The following is a 16,974-nucleotide window of genomic DNA, read 5'->3' as shown; positions in this document are numbered from 1 at the left end:
TCATATGTGGTCATTCTGACATGATCCTGCTTGATTTCCACAAACAGGTGGTATCCTTTTAGGACGCTGTTGTTTTCTCCGACTGAGAATCCTTGTAACCACAAATCTCGTCCCCGATCATCATAGGCTGAAAATACTAGCCTTCAAGACTCTATCTTTCTGACAACGGTGAAGGCCATCTAATATGACTGTATAAATGTCGTAAGTGATGAAAATTGGAATGATCTCAAGTACGGCGTTTCAGAAGAAAGTTGAGTGCTTTAACTCTGCGGCTTTGGCGCACTTTGCGCGTCTTGCGCAATTTGCGCAATTCCCGCAAACCGCGCAGTCAGCGGGAATCATCACTTCACGCATCTGAACAATTTATTCTGTGAATGTATTAGCACTGTACATAAATACTACGAGCAGCAAACTACTTAGGTGTTACTCGGTACGAAACTAGTTGATTACTCCAATTCCCGAAAGGGGTTGAAGCGGTCGCCAGATCTGTTTTCCAATATATCTACTTGTCCTCCTTCGACTGACCTACCTTATCCAGTTCTAAAACTCACTCTCCAAAACCCAGACTCCCTCCATCAATCCAACCTGACGACGCAGTCTCCTCACACCATGGCCACCTCCCACTCTCTCCCACTAACTCTCATGCGTTCCCGCTCCTCCATGATTGCATCCGGGATCTTCGTCGGCTGCATCGGCCCTCTGACAAAATACCCCCGTCTAGGAGTTTCCGCGCACATTCATTTCCTACTAGAAGGCATGATGGTCCCATCCGCCGGGGTACTGCTTCACATAGCGCCGCTCCATACCTCCAAAGGGCCTCCACGTCTGGTAGATACATTGAGGGATTGGGAGGTAAAGTTGATATACTGGGCGTTTGCTTCGTCGTGGCCCCTGTTGGTTGCTGAGGTCTTTAATGGTTGGTGGGGGATGAGATTGAGTATGTCGAATTCTGCCTTTTTCCTTGATCCTAGGAGTTGACTCTTTGGGATCGTACTCAGGAGCTGGTCATCGACGAAGATGTGTCTAAACTCCTCGGCCATCCAGATATTCGTGGACAGTGTATACAGATTCGCCAATAGCGGTGCCAACTGCTGTGGAAGCCGCAAATGTGAGATATCAAGCAAGGTGATGGCAGGAGTTTGTTATGATGTCTACGCATTATGGATCTGCGTTGCCTCAGCTTGCTGTGGTAAGTAATGACCTAATTGTTATGGTCTTTGTTGATGGGAGTGGCGCTTAGTGGCTGATAATTGTGCACAAGCTATTCTCTCAGTGCTGAGGAACTGGGACGTGATTTTGGGAAGGGGGAGAATGGGAGTAAGCTATGGTCTAATGCCATGAGGGCTCCAAAACAGTCATGTTCTAAGCGAACCAGCGCAAGCTAGTGAACCCGAACATGGCAATATCTGGAGCAAATAATCATTCCATAACCTAACTACCAGATTATCTCCCATTTCCCATCATGCCGAGACGCAATCCTCACCCCTCCCCCTCCCTCTCTCAATCGTCGCATCACCCTCACCACGTGATGACCGCCAAGAGCCTCATCAAGGATGTCCCTTTTTCCCTCCTCGCCAACGAACCACGTTGCATGAATCGGTCATTTCGGACAATTCTTCCTTGCTTTACAGATCGGCATTTTACGATTCGGGTTTGAGAACTATATCGAGCCGGAAGATGGTATAGTTGAGTTTCTTTGCTTCGCCACTTGAGTTGGATGTAAAGTTGGTTTTGGAAACCCGCGTTTGCCGACTTTGGATACAGATCGTGAGGCTGGGGGAGAGTGGGAGGTTGGGTATCACCGTAGAGTGCTGCAGAGATATAGCTGGAGGTATAGGAGTTGTGGATATAGCTGTGGTGGATCTTTCGTGGAGTTTTTGTTGACAACACAGTGTTATCAGAAGGGTATTAGATTCCTCTTGTGACCTAGCAATGAGAGTAGGATTCCACTCTTAAAACTTCATTTCTTTAGACTTTCGATCGAGCAGATGGAAGCAAGAAAGTGCAGAGTGCGAGATATTAACCTTGAAAGAATACTGCAGCCTTTATGCTGCGAGAGAATCATGAACCCATCCTCATCATAACGGCTAATCTTGTACGAATTCTCAGCCTCAGCTCGGAACTGGAAGAACGACTCTCATAGCAGTCGTGAACGAGTCGCAACCTGCAATCCACCAAGTCGCATACACAACTCAGTGGGCATATGAAAACAGAGAGAACACAGCCGACATATATCCTTTAACATCCCACTCCCTGTGATATAGCAAGCGGTGTGTGAGAATATCTGCAGCACCCAGATCCACTCCCCATTCTTTGCGAAAGTCACTCCACTTCGCGAATCGAAATAGTCAACGACCGTTTGACACGCATTGACAGGCAGTGGAGTACTTGGACCCCGGATCTGCACGATAAATTGAAACCATGACGTCAAAGAAGGGCCTGTAACAGAAGAGGGCGGAGCGCCGTTTAGAAAGGAGGCTTTGATGGAAATAGTTCGTTTGAAATTTGCGCTGAAGGAAGAAAAGTATCGCGGGGTCATCCTTGCGCGTTTCCCACCATCGCAACTTGCGATTCCTGGTCGTCGTACAAACTTATTCGTGGACCCCGAAAGTATAATTTTGAAGGGATGAAAGGGGTGAGTGCTTATAAGAGATGGCAGACCGTCCCAACGTGCTCACGTTAAGACACGTCAAAGCCCATTTAGCTGCCTCTTGATCCGGAACCAAGAGAGAAGCCAAGGAGGATCACGAACCATCCATTCAAAAATCAACTGGAACAGAGGGAAGCCACAGAGCCATGGAGGATGAGCCAGTAAGACCACTTGTTCCAAGACCGAGAGGATTGCAGCCACCTACTTATCCATCCACTCCGGTTCTACCATCACCAACGACTCCCCGGTCGATATTGAAGACAAGTGACTCGACAGCCGCACCTAGATCAGAGGCATCTACATCCACCTCACATTCGAGCACCTCAAGCTCGCCATCGAAATTGGAGCGGCAGAAAATCGCAAAGCTCGAACGAAATGATCCTATGAGGGTGACACCAGTAAACAAGGTTAAAGAAGGTGCATTCTTTGCATTCGTGCTTCTGCCACTGAGTTGTTGGTACACACGAGGAGGAAAACGGTTGAAGGATCTGGACGATTTCGATGATGAGCCATTCAGACCTAGGCCGAGTCAGCAACTGGCCAGAAGGAGCAGTGTGTCTGCTACCCCTAGTATGCAGTTGCAAAGGAGGAGTAGTGTGTCTGTGTCGATGCCGATGCAGAGTCCGGGTCCAGGAAGGTGGTGATGTCCAACGCAGCAGGTGAGCATGGCGTTTTCTGGGTTTGGCCTACAGCGTAATTGCTTTGATCGTGGGACGATAGGTCGTGATGGGGATGATACCGCCGCTCCGGAAGCCAGGATTGGGAATAGGTTGATCAAAATCGAATCATTTTGTCCGAAACACTGATTCATTTGCCAGAAAGTTGGATCGTTGGAAGCCAACCTCTGGCTATGATGGCCGAGAAGATGGCAGCCGCATGCCTCTCATATGGAGCCAGTGCTCTTCAGTGCCAGTGCAGCGTGCTTCATCGTCATGACGGCGTTCTCAACGTACATCCTGCAGGCCAGTATCCAGTTACGACTCTCCTCCAGACTTCCTTTGAAGTCTGGGAGGATAGGATTATGTTTCTCTTTAACATAGTGAAATGCTGTAAGCACTGCTTCAATCACGGCAAGGTTGCCTCGGAATTTCCCATCTCTCATGTTGTTCAAAGCACTACAGCATATCCCAGCCGGTATCATAATCTCCACATAGCGTTTCATGCATTCGTTGGTCGTCGCTAGGAATTGTGGTTCGCTATCTGCTGAGGCTTGAATTATTTGGTGTAGTCTAGTAGTGGTGGCAACGACCGAGACTAGCAAAGAGGCTTCCAACTTGTCGATTGAGGCCCAACTGAATCCAGGAAGAGGCGGGGGTCTTGTGTAGAGTTGACAGTGATCAGCAACGAACTTGTTCATCTTCTCTATGATCTGCTCCTCCGTCAGTTAAAGAGTCGAGAAGGGAAGCATGGAAGAAGAACTTTACCTTGTTTGAAGACTGCGGATAGCCATCATGCGATGGAGGTTGGTTTCGATTCTGCGACATGATGGCATGAGTTTGGAAGCTTTTGATGCAAATAAAAGGGAAGAAGCAGCAAGTGGTCTACATTTGTCCTTAAGTATCATCAGACTGAAAGAAATTGCACTGGAACACAGTAGATGTTCCTGCCTTTGCAAGTGCTCTGAAACCTTTCATGACCACCCATCTTTAGAAAGACAAGGAGCAGACTTGAGAATATCCACATGCCGAGACATGGACAGATTGGATTTGATGCTGCGGTTGTTCCAGTCGACTTTCAATGAACTGTAGCTCTAAGTGTTGGGCCTATGCTTGTGTACTTTTTCCTTTGTTGTGGGCTGCGCTCTAGGCGCGAAAGACCACCTCGTGGTCCCGAATCAAGAGATCAACATAGAGCCGATAGTCCGAGTCCCGCCAAATAGTTCACGCAGTCTACCAGCAGATCTCTTCCGTAATAGGGCTCTGGCTAAGTAACCAGATTTCCATAACACTGGACAAGTAAAAACTTGGTTGGCAGATAGATGGGGTAAAAGCTGGAATCGATCGCATAGCCCAGCGAACGCAAGACAAACTTGAATCTGCATACTTACATCACCTGGGAAAGATTCCAAAGTATTCAGGGGAAGAAGGTTTCAAAACATTTCAAAGATAGCAATTCGAGGAAGATAAAAGAAAAGCTTTCATCATGGGCAGGTCTCAATTATTGATTGCACAGCCCATTCGAATCTCCGGATCGGCACGCTCTCAATTCCTTTGTTTGGTATGCATGGTTCGAGACCGTTTGTCAATAAGCCTCGATGAGGTGCATAAAGCGGACCTTCGAGATCATTCGCTGGGAGATATTGAAACACCTTGATTGCCACCGTCTTTGTCGGCGGTTGAAGCAGCAGGTTACCAGGGTGCAGAAGTTGCTGCCTAAAGTCGCTGTGCAACCACACCTCGACTGTTTTCTGCCATTGGAGCTGCCTCGTATTCCTCAGTAAGCTTCTTCAAAATCCCATGTTAACCTGGTCGATATTTGCTAGACCGGTACTTGACACTGTATCACCGTAATGGGGGATCTCGAAAATCAAAGAGACTCCATGGAAAGTGGGAGAGTGGGATATAACCTCGCTGTTCGGAGTTAGAGTTGATGAACATCGCACTCGCATCGTGTGGTAAATCGCGCGGATAGATTATTCCCCCTTATCAAGTTGATGTTGGATGTTGACAGAAGCGAGATTTTCGGGTTGGGATACACTGCCATTCAGGACTAATCAGAACACGCCATTGTGAGCTTGGACCACTCCACCTCGTACTGCGCTCCTTCTCACTGGTCTGCGCGGGACTGGAGCTCCACTGTCCAAAACGCTTGACCCCCTAACCCTCATTCGGATATCTCCCCAATCGAACTCGGTTTTTAATAGCAACATGCATTCCGTTCCCTTTGCTGCCCCCGTTGACCCCGTTGTCTCTGATCGATGATGATCGCCTCGCTCCCAGCAACCCTTCATTGGCCATGGCGTACGGTCACCAAAATAAAAAAACAGAGACTGTACAGCACCCCCTGCGTGTTCGCTGCAAGGTAAGAGCGGCCATCAGTGATACCGGGTAGGCTGACCGTTACATCTTCATTGGACCAAGCGTGTTCATTGGAACTGGCTCAATTGATCCTTTTCCTGCCCCTTCCAGTCAAGTTGATAGGGAGGACAGCAATCAGGTTTCAGACTCTCTGCTCTGCAGGCGTCGCGGAAGGCGTTCGTGTAGTTCATTTCCCCTGGGACATTCTCAGTGTGGAGACCAATCGCGCGCCACTTCACCTGCTCGTGCTTGGCGGGTAGGTTATATAGGCACTGAGGTTCGCCCCTACCCTTTTCATTTTCACTTAAGCCATCTCTCTGCGTACCTTTCTCGACCTCGCCATCTTGTTCTACTTTTGAGACTACACTCGTTGTCCATTACTCTCGTTTTATATCCTTCGAAATGGCTGCCATCCTAGTTGTCCGCGATTCTGCTGTCATCGTTGCTCGCAACGCTCTTACCGACGCTTTCAGTCTGCCTCTGATCTTGGGTCTCTTGGCGCTTACCGTGTTTCTCATCGGTCTGGCATGTTTGATCAGGATAGGAATGTCGAAGGAGTCTCGGTCGATTGCTTATTGAAGTTATCAAAGGATGGCCAGGAAGATTGATTTGGGAAAGAGAGTCGAGACGATCCTCAATGATCTGATTGCTTTGAAGTTGGACAAAGGTCGACACTATCTTTGTGCATTATAACCATTCGGACTCTTTCACTTGATGATTCTTCATTCGCCTACTGGTAACGATACTCCGAACATCATACGACACTTTCAAGTCCTCATCTATTCCATGTCCATATTCGCCTCGTCGACTCTCCTAACGACGGACTAATCCACCAACTCTCCTTGACTGTTCTACGGCGTTCGAATCTCCTTCAACTATGTCCACGGCAACTGGTTTTCGGGTGGTGGTGCGGTGGACGGAGGATAAATTGTACTGTATACGATAACGGCGTTTGGGAAGGAACATATGAATCATGGGACATAATCTTGTGGACATTGTACATCAGGATTGGACAGGGCTTTTACGTGCCATGTTTATAGTGCCGATAGAGTTGGGAGATCGTACAAAAGGGACATTGCATCAATGCCAGAATTGATCAGCCCACTTGCCTGCTGTTTGACATTCTCACGGTTTCTATCATCTTTTCCAAGGAAGCCCCTTCTTACCTCTAACATAATGGCCAAGGTGAAGCCGTACCTGACTGCAGAATTCATTCTTCTATGACCTTGATCGTCGGATTAGATCTCCTCTCCAACACAGAAACCCGGAAAATCCGAAAATTTATGACGTTGCAAGAGAAACGTCATAGAATTACCTGTTTCTCGATATATGGTACGCGACAGTACCATCTATTCTAACCTCTAATTCACGATTCAGGGGCATTTGATCGATACCTACCTAGGTAAGCATGACAAGGCCTCACGTGATTTGGACGATTACCCCTGTGTGTGAAGTCTCTAAAACGGGATCTGTGAAAGTCTAGAATATCAAATGGATTGATATAGCAATACTAACCGATGTTTTTTTTCACTTCCATTGAAACCTCTTTCTATTCTGGTTAGGTAGTCAGGAGATTGTCCCTACCAGTCTCGCTTAAATCAAACCTTCTCGGCTCCGGGTCACTTCCATCAATCATCAACCCTTCCTCGACAATCATTACCAAACATCACTCTAACTGATGATACCTCTATCAAGAGCAATTGTCAGGACACCCTACCTCTCGCCTCTCAAGCTTTTCTATCCAAGAATGGCAACCACGAATGCTTCATTATCCCACCTTGAACGAACCGCCGAAGAGCCACGTGACAACGTCTGTCTCTCCCCTTTCCCCTTTTCCCCTATCCTCGCTTCGTCGACCTCCTAATCATTTACAAAACCCTAACTAATTACCTCCAGTCCCTCTACACCGTCCGCCTCACCCACATAGACCCCATAAACCCCACCATCCGCCTCTTCCGCCTTACACCCACCAACCCTCCCATCAAAGTACCTCTCCCTCCCTTACCATTCCCATATAGAGTCCCACTAACAACAACCAAGTTCCTCCCCGGCCAATGGCTAGACGTCTACTGCCCCTCCATCCCCAAAGCAGGAGGCTTCACCATCACCTCCCCTCCCTCTCTCCCCTACCTCGAACTCGCCGTCCAAAAATCACCGGAAAACCCTCCCGCTGCCTGGCTGTGGCAAGCTGTACCCAGCATCCTGAACGCAGAGTTGCAGGTCAGGGTAGGAGGGAGTTTCGTCTGGCCGCCGCCGAGGGGAGTGGTGGGGTTGAAGAGGGTGGTGTTTGTGGCGGGCGGAGTGGGTGTTAATCCTTTGATGAGTATGGTGAGTTGCATTGCGGAGAGAGGACCGGGGGAGGGGGTTGAGGTGAGGTTTTTGTATTCTGTGAGGGAGGGGGGAAGGGTTGAGGAGGTGCTTTTTCTGAGGAGGTTGGTGGAGACGTTTAATATGTTGGGGAAGGAGGGGGATTTAAGGATTTTCTTTACGGGAGGAAGGTCGAGTAACGGAGACGTTGAGATTCAAGGGCAAACAATCACGACTCGAAGAAGGAGGGTTACGGATCAAGACCTACTTGAGGCTTTAGGACCAGTGGAAGAGAGGAAAGACACGGTTTGCTATATCTGTGGCGTGCCAACCATGACGGATGAATTTGTCGAGAAGGCGAAGAAAGCAGAGGGGATGCTGGAGGAGAATGTTTTGTTTGAGAAGTGGTGGTGATACGAGGGGTTGAAATGAGGCAACTGGACGAGGCGTCCCGAGTTGGCGCTACACAGCCTCGATTTTCATGTTGTGATTCAGACACGGCGTGAGATTGAGTCGAGTCTGGTGTAAACATCCGAAAGGCTGCATACTCTATAGGATGAAGGTATCTTGATTTAAGGTTGCTGAGAGAATGTGCTGTTTTTGTTCATTGATGCCCGAGTTGAAGGACCCGCACTAAAACCAACCTGCAAAATCATAGGACTTTGAATGAAGATAACAAAGATAAATCTAAAGTGGTCAAAATCTTCATACCATTTGCCTTCTTCTTCAGCTCTCAATATTACGAGGCTCTCGAAGTTCTCGACCCCACTGCAAACAACCCTCACACATCCCTTGTAGAAATCCCTCGGCGTGGTTGCCCGGTAACCCGGATTTTCCCAGTGGGCATATCACCCCGCCAGCAGGGCGGATACATCCTTGCATAAGCATACGACCACCACTCCAGTGCACACCGAGCAGCAGCTTAGCTCTTGTCCATATCCCAAGTTGTATTATCGTCAGCAGCAGCATCATCAAAAGCTTCATTCTTTCTTGCATCGCACAACATTCTTTTTCGAGTGGGGGCATACCCTCTACATCGCCTGGCGAACAGCACAGCGATAAGAGTGTCAACAAGCTGCCGATAACGAACAAACGGTGAACTTTTCTTCCATTCCTCGAACAACGAAGGGCTGAAATCTTCACCTGTCCTATTTATCTATCCGCATTCCACGGAACTTATCGATACGGACGAGAGAATCTACGACCTGAGGTCTGCAACAACCTCGGCGGCGCATCGCCGTCATCAACAACGACATGGCGCCTCAAGATGATCTGTCGCCCGCTGGGAGCAGCACATACTCGTCCAACACCATGTACGTAGGTGACGGTACCTGGGACGCTACACGGAATGACTTCCTCCTACCGAATCTCCAAGGGCTGAATTTCGAGACGATGAGATATAATGGTATTCCTCCAACCGTTCCCCCAATAGCCAAAGGAGGAAACTAACAAGAGATAACAGGAATGGGAAATAGATTCGCAGGTCTCCCGCAATACCACCAACTAATCAAAGGCCACGGCGTCATCGCAGTCATAACCTTCCTCGTCATCGTCCCCGCTGCGATCCTCATAGCTGCGTTCTATGGCCGCTCGCCCTTCTGGGCGCTGCGCATGCATATCTACCTCCAGATCCTGACTGTGGCGCTCACCACTGTGGTATTTACACTTGGGTGGTTTGCCGTTGGTCCAGAGCGGAGCCTCACGAATCCGCATCATGGGATTGGGCTGGCCATATATGTGTTGGTGCTCTGGCAGGCGATTACGGGGTGGTGGATACATAGGCGAGAGAGGGGGCGTGGGAGGAGGAGATTGCCGGTCAAGCTTGTGTTGCATCAGTGGTTGGGGAGAGCTACGGCTTTGCTTGGGTTTGCGCAGGTGCCGCTGGGATTGACGCTTTATGGGAGTCCGAAGTGGACGTTTATTCTTTATGCGCTGTGGATGTTCTTTTTGTTGGTGTGGTTTTTTATCTTGAGTTATAGGGCTCAGATTCCTATTGATACGGGGCTTGGGAGAGCGAGTAGTCATGGTGGGACGGTTATCGAGGATAGGAAGCCGAGTAGATTTGGTGGGTTGCTTGGTCCCTTGGCTGCGGGTGCTGGAGCAGCGGCTCTTTTGAGTGGGAGGAGAAGGGATCGGAGTAGGAGCAGAAGTCGAGTGGAGGTAATACCTAGTCGGAGAGGAAGCCGACGAGGAAGTGGAAGCTATGTTGAAGAAGAGAAATACGATTCGCGACGAAGAGATGATCGTGGTGGTGGAGTAATGGACAAAGTGCTCAAGGGAGCAGCAGTACTCGGTGTCGCGGGTCTAGCGAAGAGTTGGTACGATGGAAGAAAGCGAAGAAGAGACGAAGATGCATATTCTTCCGTTGCACCAGATACACCATCTCGACGAAATGACCGTAGAGATGACAGGCGAGACGACAGACGACGATATAGCGATGATACAGAGAGTGTTGAGGTTCATCGTATGGAAGAAGGCCGTACGAACCGTCCTATTTTACCCGGACCAGGAGATCCTGTTATGGCAGCAGCAGCTATCAGCGCAGCTGAAGCGCGGCCTGTGACGCCAAGACCAGTTCGTCAAGGAGCTCGACGAGATTCTTATGATTCGGATAGCTACTACGACTACGATTCTACGATCTCCCCATCAAGACGCCCGCAGTCATCACATGGTGTACGAAATGGACTTCTAGGTGCATTGGGTGGAGCCTGGATCGGAAAGAAATTGAGTGACAGACGAAACAAGAAAGAAGCAGATCGTCTAGCACGACTCGAACAAGACCGTATCGAGGAAGAGAGACGTGCGCGCAGAGGACAAACTCCACAGCGCTTGACAGGCGATGGATTCCCTGCAGGACGACACGGAAGACGAGGATCACGAACACAGTCTTCAGATCTCTCATCCGTGATAGATAATCCACACGATATCCGACCTGGAGCAATCCCACCTGTCCCACCATCTTTCGCAGCTCCAGTAGCAGCTGGTGCAGCCGCAGGAGCAGCAATCAGTCAATCTCAGTCGAGACATGATATCACGCAACATGTCATGGAGCCTGTTTCCATGCCTCCAATTCCACCTGATCCACAAGGAATCCTACATCAAGAATCAGGAAGCGAGTCGTACATGTCAGCTGGTGGCCATCCTCATAGAAGACATTCCGAGCGTCGAAGAAGAGAGGGTGAAGCAGCCATGGCAGCCGCAGCTGGTGCAGCAGCTACTCTAGCTGCGGAAGAAGAGCGACGAAGACAAAGAAGTCAATCTAGACACGAAGGCTCGAACGTAGCCAGTCCGCCCGTGAGCGTTAAAGTCAAAGTCCACGATGATAAAGACCGACACGTCACACTACGACGACTGACTGAGCAAGAAGCTGCCGCTGAACGAGAAGCCAGACGATCAGAACGCCATAGGAGACGAGCAGATTCGCTGTCGAGTCTAAGCGGGACGGACACCGCCGCTTCGAGGAGAAGATATCGACGAGATGAAAGAGATGCTGAGCGGAGAGCAGAATCTTCTGTCCCGCCACCTCCTCCGCCACCAGTCATGGCTCCTTTAAGTCCTCCCAATCCTGCGTTTGCAGCTGGACGAAGACCGAAAGATAGTGCGTACTACAGCGGTAGACCAGGCGAACCATCAGCTAGTGGCGGAGTCGGAGCACCCAGTGTCGAGAGTCCAGAGAGCCACGCTACTTGGTCAGCGATGAGTCCTGATGTCAGTCAAGGGGATGGGGCTGAGGCTGCTGCTGAGAGGAGACGGAGGAGGCGGTTAGAGAGGAATGCGAGGAATCATCCGGGTGGGACGACGGGGACGGTGGATTTCACTTGATGGGGATTTGAAGCGGGCGTGGCGTTACGGGGTTGTAAAAATAGTAGGATGCATGTCGCATAATTCGTTGGTATTGGAGGACAGACATTTATGGTTCTCGTGTTTGCGGTGTGTTGCGTTGCAGATATACGATGAGATCATGATGGATAGATACCTATTGTTGAGATTGTAATGAGATCATGTTCATACCCTTCATCCCGCCCTTCGCGTCTGTGATTTGAACCCTTTTTGGTGGAACGTAAGATCTGATATCTTTCGTTCTGTGGTAAGGTTAAATGAAGGCTTCGAAGAAGAACTGCATCCCAAGTAAAGTCTGCTGCCAATCTATTCTTTACCACCAGCACCTAATATTACCAGCTGGCGATTAATCCTAACAGCTACTTCGAACGATTAACATACATTCCAGTTCAATGAAAAACATGGATAAGTTATATGTATGTATCGGTATAGAGCACCATCCTCTCGTGGAAACAAAATTCCAAGTCAACGACGCCAACTCGCCAAATGCAGCCCCCCCCCACAATTACCGACCCGAAAGCGCGCTCTCGCCCAAAATCTTATCGCGTAAACAAACTTCTTCTCCATTAACCACCACAACACCACAACTTCCACAGCACCACAACCTTTTTCATCCCGACGCTCACCTTCTCCTTACAAACGATTACCAATCTCCAATCACCAAAAATGCCATCCGCAACGCCCCCATCACCCTCCCCCCCTCCCCCCTTGCCCCAACAATCAACCCCCGGCCCCCGCGCAACAGCCTTCACAACCCTCTACCTCTCCGCCCTCGACAGCACATTGAAATCAACAACCTACACCTCCTTCTCCGCCTGCTTCCCAACCGTCAGCGCGCGCGCCGAGGCTGCTCTGCGCGGCATGCACGCGGGCATGCTGGAGCGGCTGCGCGGGTTTGCCGTTGAGGATTTCGAGAGGATAATGGAGGAGAGGAGGGTTGTGGAACGGGTGAACGGGTTGGAGGATGTTATTACCGAAGCGAGGAAGAGGAGGGCTGCGGGGGTTGATGGGGTTGATGGGCAGCAGCAGAAGGGGGATGTGGAGATTCCGTGAGTATTTTTTTCTAGGCAAGAGGGGAGAGGAAGGGATGGAAGGGATGGGCTGATAAGAGAGATAGACCACATACACTACCACCGAAACCGTTGATGGAGAGCCACACGCTGCCGTTGCATAGGGCGCAGAACGGACAGTTGAATGCGAGGCTGCAGACGGTGCAGAGCCAGAACGCGATGTTAGGGGCGGAGATCCGGGCGCAGAGGGAGGAGATTGAGGAGCTGCTGAAAAAAGTTGAGGGCGGGGTGGGGGATGTTGAGATGGCGGGAGTTAGGCTTGGAGAGAGGGTTGGGGGGTTGAGTGGGGAGGGGAGGACGGCGAGTGAGGTTTTGAGTGGGTGGGAGAGGTGAAGGGGAGGAAGGGATGGTGGGGTGTTTGGAGAGCTGAGATCGATGGGTTGTTAAGGATGGGACGATGTGATGATAACGATAATGGGAAAGAGGAGCATTCGATTCGGAGTTCTGGGTCATGGTTAGGAAAGGATTGATGTTTGCAAGACGACATATCAAGGAATGGGACTGGGAACGGCTTGATGGGTTGGCGTTGATGGCGTCTGTTCTAGTCGAAATGTTCAGATATCAGTCAATCAGACTGTGGAAGTTGGCAACGAGCAGACAGCTCGAGGCAGACACGAACGAACGTTTCCTGGCCACAGTAGACGAAAGTGCCACAGTACTAGAGAACAATAATGCCATTATTCTCATCCAAGCCATTAGATCCAATGCAGACACTATAGCAATCAAATTCATCACACCAATCTTTCTCAACGCTTATCACTCGCCCATGCACCAAAGTCTATACAAGGAGATGATTCAGTATGTAGAATCCAAGGCTTCTAGATAGATGAGAAGCTCGGGTCGGACATGGACGGAGAATTCTTGGACAAAGGATGAGAAAGCGCTGCTGCAGGATAGGAATGTCAATACTTTTTGCAGAGCATCAAATTCAATGCAGATACCATAGTGTAAGAGCTTTCGTTCATGACTTCAAGCCTTCAAGCCTTGTCAACTCCTACTACTTCCCTATGCACTGAAATCAACACGAAGAGAGATCAATATGAGAAATCCAAATCATCTATTCCATGCTAAAGTACAGACACAAACCATCCAACCCATTCCAACCCAGCACCACGCCACGCCATGCATGCACGCAAAATATTCATTTATTTTCCCATGAAAAACTCCCCCATCCAATCTACTCTCTCTCTCTCTCTCTTTCTCACACACACACACACATACTCTCTCCCTCTCTCTCTCAACCAACCCTCACATCCCTCATCCCCACCCCCTCCCTCCCAACAGTTGCCTCCCCATAATCCGGCGGCTCGCATCTCTCCAACTTCCCCGTCGCCCAATCCACCATCCATCGCTTCCCCTTCATAATGACCAAATTACTCTTCCGCGGACTCCGCTGCGTCAGCACGGCCATGCAGCGCTTCGCGTACATCATGTCGTAGAAGTGCGTCCACTGGTGCTGGGGCCGCCACTTGCCGTCGCTGGTTAGGTTTGGGTTGGGCGGTTGGTGCGTGCTGGAGGAGTGTGAGGATGTGGAGGTGGGGAATTGGATGGCGTGGCGGGCGCGGTGGAGGAGGGATGTTCTGGCTGTTGGTGTTGGAGTTGGAGGGGACGAGGAGATGGGGGATGAGATGGAGATAGGGGTCGCGGAGGAAGAGGTCGGTGTTGGACTTGAATTTGTGCGGCTGGGCGTGAGGGATGGTGTTGAAGAGGAGGACGGTGGGGAGACTGGGCGAGAGATTGCGGGGGAGCTTGATCCTGAGGGTATCTCTTCGATGATATCGCCTTGTTCTATTTCTGTCGAGACAGTGTCTTGTGTACCCGATTCAGCCAGGCGGGGGAATTGTGTAGATATTATTTCCTCCTGTTCTCGAACTAGAGCTGTGTTGGCGGGAGTTGCACTGAAGCCTCCTCTTGCTACGAGGCGACGTCGGGTACGGCGGGGTATGCTGAGATCGCGGGGAATTTCTCGATCGTCTAGTGGCGGGGCGAGGTCGATGGCTGCGAAGAGGGATTGGAGCCATAGGACGACGGTTTCTATTTTGTGGCAGGAGAGGAGGAATTGGTCTCCTTCTGCTCGGACACGGATCACGTAGCGTTTCCTGTGTGAAGTTAGTACCTTTTCTTCCTGAAGATATATTTCAAGGAAAGCCGGGCCATCATTGACTTGGGCAATGCAGCTGATGCATCTGGCCTCTTTCTATCTAGGAGAAATTCCCAAACGCAATAAACTTACTTCAGATAATCAGCAGCAATCCCCACATCCGCATGCTGAAGATTATAACTCCTCAAGAACAAGCCCCGCTTCACCCCGGACGGAAAATCCGGCCCCCCAATCTTCCTCCCACTCGCATCCCTCGCCGACGACGACGAGAACATACCCGGCTTCTGATACTTATGGAACGACAATGCCGTCCCCTGCAACGTCACCAGCACCTTATACCAATTCCGATCGCTCGCCTTGTGCACCGCGCCTTCCAGCTCCATCTTCCTCAAGAACACGCTCTGCACGCTGATCTCGCACGAGTACGGCGGGAGGACCTCCCGTCCTTCATCTTCGCGCGGTTGGATGTTGAAGCGGCGGCGGAGGGTGGGAGATTCGAGTAGGGCGTCGTAGTTGGGTGGTGGTCCGGGAGGCTCGGAAACGATGCCTCCTTCTTCTTGGTGGTAGTATTCGTCCATCGAGTGACGGGCTGAGCTCTGAGGATGCGGTGCGTCGAGTGAGGAGAGTCTGCTGGTGGTGATATTCGAGACGAGGACGTCGACGTCGGAGGCAGCCTCTACATGACTGCCAGTATCCTCCTCCTCGACCATTGCCAGCGCGGCCTAGGTAGCTACAAACAACAATCGGATGAGTGGGAAAAATGTCGGTCAGGCATGATTTTCTGCAACGTCTATTTTATTGTATGATGAGTGCGGGAGCGGGAGGCAGGCTGCGTTTGTTGCTTTTTATTCAATTCAAGCAAAAAGGAAAAAAAAGAAAAGAAATAAACCTAGGATGTGGATGTAAGCAGGATATAGGGGGGAGGGCGGTAGAGCAAGAATAGAAGTGGGAGGAAGGCAGAGAAGAGGGAAAGAGCCATATCAATACAGTAGTGTCAGTCAGTCAGTCAGTCAATTGAATACAGTAGGTAGGTAGGTAGGTAGGTAGGAAGTGCGGCTGCCGTCTTGCGTGGTGCGTGGTGCGTGGTGCGTGGTGCGCGCTGCGCAGATCTCGGAAGAATTTCCCTTGGGCCCGAGGCAATGTGAGTGAGTGATGCAAGTGATGAAGGTTTTCGTCTCAGCAAGGAAGGGAGGAAGGGAGGAAGGGAGGGAACGTAGGGTTGGACCGACATTGCCGGTCGGTGCTTGCTCTCTGAGGGTCCCCTGCATTCGTGTCTCGTTCGAATTACATACGAGCTGCATACGAGGAAGGAAGGAAGGAAGCCGTACAGTAAGCAGTACAGTAGTGAATTGAATTGGGCGGAGAGAGATCGCGATTGGTGATGCTCTGATGGTGGGGGAGACGTCCATTCAGCCTGATTACTGTATCTCCATGTTGTGCGAAGGGTGGGGGAGACAACACGTGATAATGATCGGGCTATTTAGAAGCGAGCCCCTATCCCATAAATCGGCAGAAAACCTGGACGAGTGCGCTCTAAAATAGTTCGAAAAACTAGATTCTCGCTAGGGTCCGCACAAACATCTATATAGTACAAAATAAGAGAACGAGCAAGCATCCAATGAAAACAACCCATAGGTTGAATCGTCTCGGTTCAGCATGTGGTTTTATGGTGTAATGGTTAGCACATCGGATTTTGATTCCGGGGATCTGGGTTCGATTCCCAGTAAAACCTGCTAAAGGTTTAATTTTTTGGCGTTTTTCATCCTTTGGAGATTGTGGAACTAAGGTTCTTCTGGTCTTGGAAGTCTTCTTTTTTTATTTTATTTTATTTTTTTTGGCTTTGGTTTTAGCTCGCTTAGCAAGAGCCGAGCGAGTCATAGCTATCTATATATCCTCTTTTCTTGGCTTTCTTCAAAGTTCTCATAGAACAGAGCTTTTGCAACTATTGAATTTAACGAGGCTTGCAGATTGATGCTTTTTTTTCTTAAT

At 50.0% G+C, this 16,974-nt stretch overlaps 6 protein-coding genes and 1 non-coding gene across 7 annotated transcripts; 5 read left to right on the top strand and 2 right to left on the bottom strand.

Moving 5' to 3' along the window:
- Nucleotides 1-2,796: 2,796 nt before the first annotated feature.
- LY89DRAFT_730243 (uncharacterized protein) lies at nt 2,797-3,294 on the top strand (the record flags this gene model as incomplete). The annotated part of the gene is made up of 1 exon (XM_018219455.1): nt 2,797-3,294. The coding sequence occupies one exon, from the start codon at nt 2,797-2,799 to the stop codon at nt 3,292-3,294; it is 498 nt and encodes a 165-aa protein (XP_018075821.1).
- A 119-nt stretch (nt 3,295-3,413) lies between these two features.
- On the bottom strand, nt 3,414-4,469 carry LY89DRAFT_435620 (uncharacterized protein). Its single transcript, XM_018207505.1, has 2 exons — nt 4,075-4,469; nt 3,414-4,019 (listed from the first exon to the last, which is right to left on the bottom strand). Exons 1-2 carry the CDS (start codon nt 4,132-4,134, stop codon nt 3,534-3,536), a joined length of 546 nt encoding a protein of 181 aa, XP_018075820.1. The 5' UTR covers nt 4,135-4,469; the 3' UTR covers nt 3,414-3,533.
- Nucleotides 4,470-7,306: 2,837 nt separating this feature from the next.
- On the top strand, nt 7,307-8,670 carry LY89DRAFT_681956 (ferredoxin reductase-like protein). Its single transcript, XM_018214407.1, has 3 exons — nt 7,307-7,477; nt 7,564-7,653; nt 7,708-8,670. The coding sequence occupies exons 1-3, from the start codon at nt 7,415-7,417 to the stop codon at nt 8,386-8,388; spliced, it is 834 nt and encodes a 277-aa protein (XP_018075819.1). The 5' UTR covers nt 7,307-7,414; the 3' UTR covers nt 8,389-8,670.
- Nucleotides 8,671-8,882: 212 nt separating this feature from the next.
- On the top strand, nt 8,883-11,983 carry LY89DRAFT_715632 (uncharacterized protein). Its single transcript, XM_018218221.1, has 2 exons — nt 8,883-9,379; nt 9,437-11,983. The coding sequence occupies exons 1-2, from the start codon at nt 9,229-9,231 to the stop codon at nt 11,794-11,796; spliced, it is 2,511 nt and encodes an 836-aa protein (XP_018075818.1). The 5' UTR covers nt 8,883-9,228; the 3' UTR covers nt 11,797-11,983.
- A 497-nt stretch (nt 11,984-12,480) lies between these two features.
- LY89DRAFT_639458 (uncharacterized protein) lies at nt 12,481-13,217 on the top strand (the record flags this gene model as incomplete). Its single annotated transcript, XM_018211624.1, has 2 exons — nt 12,481-12,825; nt 12,909-13,217. The coding sequence occupies 2 exons, from the start codon at nt 12,481-12,483 to the stop codon at nt 13,215-13,217; spliced, it is 654 nt and encodes a 217-aa protein (XP_018075817.1).
- A 904-nt stretch (nt 13,218-14,121) lies between these two features.
- LY89DRAFT_694908 (uncharacterized protein) lies at nt 14,122-15,563 on the bottom strand (the record flags this gene model as incomplete). The annotated part of the gene is made up of 3 exons (XM_018216736.1): nt 14,122-14,609; nt 14,703-14,983; nt 15,118-15,563. 3 exons carry the CDS (start codon nt 15,561-15,563, stop codon nt 14,122-14,124), a joined length of 1,215 nt encoding a protein of 404 aa, XP_018075816.1.
- A 1,082-nt stretch (nt 15,564-16,645) lies between these two features.
- Nucleotides 16,646-16,717, top strand: LY89DRAFT_t17. Its single transcript has one exon. It is a non-coding gene; the product is annotated as a tRNA-Gln (tRNA).
- Nucleotides 16,718-16,974: the final 257 nt, after the last annotated feature.

The sequence above is a fragment of the Mollisia scopiformis genome, assembly GCF_001500285.1.
Source record: "Mollisia scopiformis unplaced genomic scaffold LY89scaffold_5, whole genome shotgun sequence".
NCBI lineage: Eukaryota > Fungi > Ascomycota > Leotiomycetes > Helotiales > Mollisiaceae > Mollisia > Mollisia scopiformis.
Note: the sequence above shows the minus strand (reverse complement) of the source record. Positions and strands in the feature narration are given on the sequence as shown.

What these genes read in the sequence shown, in the direction of transcription:
- LY89DRAFT_435620 (XM_018207505.1), bottom strand. Translation starts at nt 4,134, where the DNA reads ATGTCGCAGAATCGAAACCAACCTCCATCGCATGATGGCTATCCGCAG. An exon ending in ATCCGCAGTCTTCAAACAAG is followed by an intron (nt 4,020 to 4,074) that starts GTAAAGTTCTTC and finishes ACGGAGGAGCAG; the next exon opens with ATCATAGAGAAGATGAACAA.
- LY89DRAFT_681956 (XM_018214407.1), top strand. Translation starts at nt 7,415, where the DNA reads ATGGCAACCACGAATGCTTCATTATCCCACCTTGAACGAACCGCCGAA. An exon ending in CCGAAGAGCCACGTGACAAC is followed by an intron (nt 7,478 to 7,563) that starts GTCTGTCTCTCC and finishes AATTACCTCCAG; the next exon opens with TCCCTCTACACCGTCCGCCT. An exon ending in CCACCAACCCTCCCATCAAA is followed by an intron (nt 7,654 to 7,707) that starts GTACCTCTCCCT and finishes ACAACAACCAAG; the next exon opens with TTCCTCCCCGGCCAATGGCT.
- LY89DRAFT_715632 (XM_018218221.1), top strand. Translation starts at nt 9,229, where the DNA reads ATGGCGCCTCAAGATGATCTGTCGCCCGCTGGGAGCAGCACATACTCG. An exon ending in CGAGACGATGAGATATAATG is followed by an intron (nt 9,380 to 9,436) that starts GTATTCCTCCAA and finishes AAGAGATAACAG; the next exon opens with GAATGGGAAATAGATTCGCA.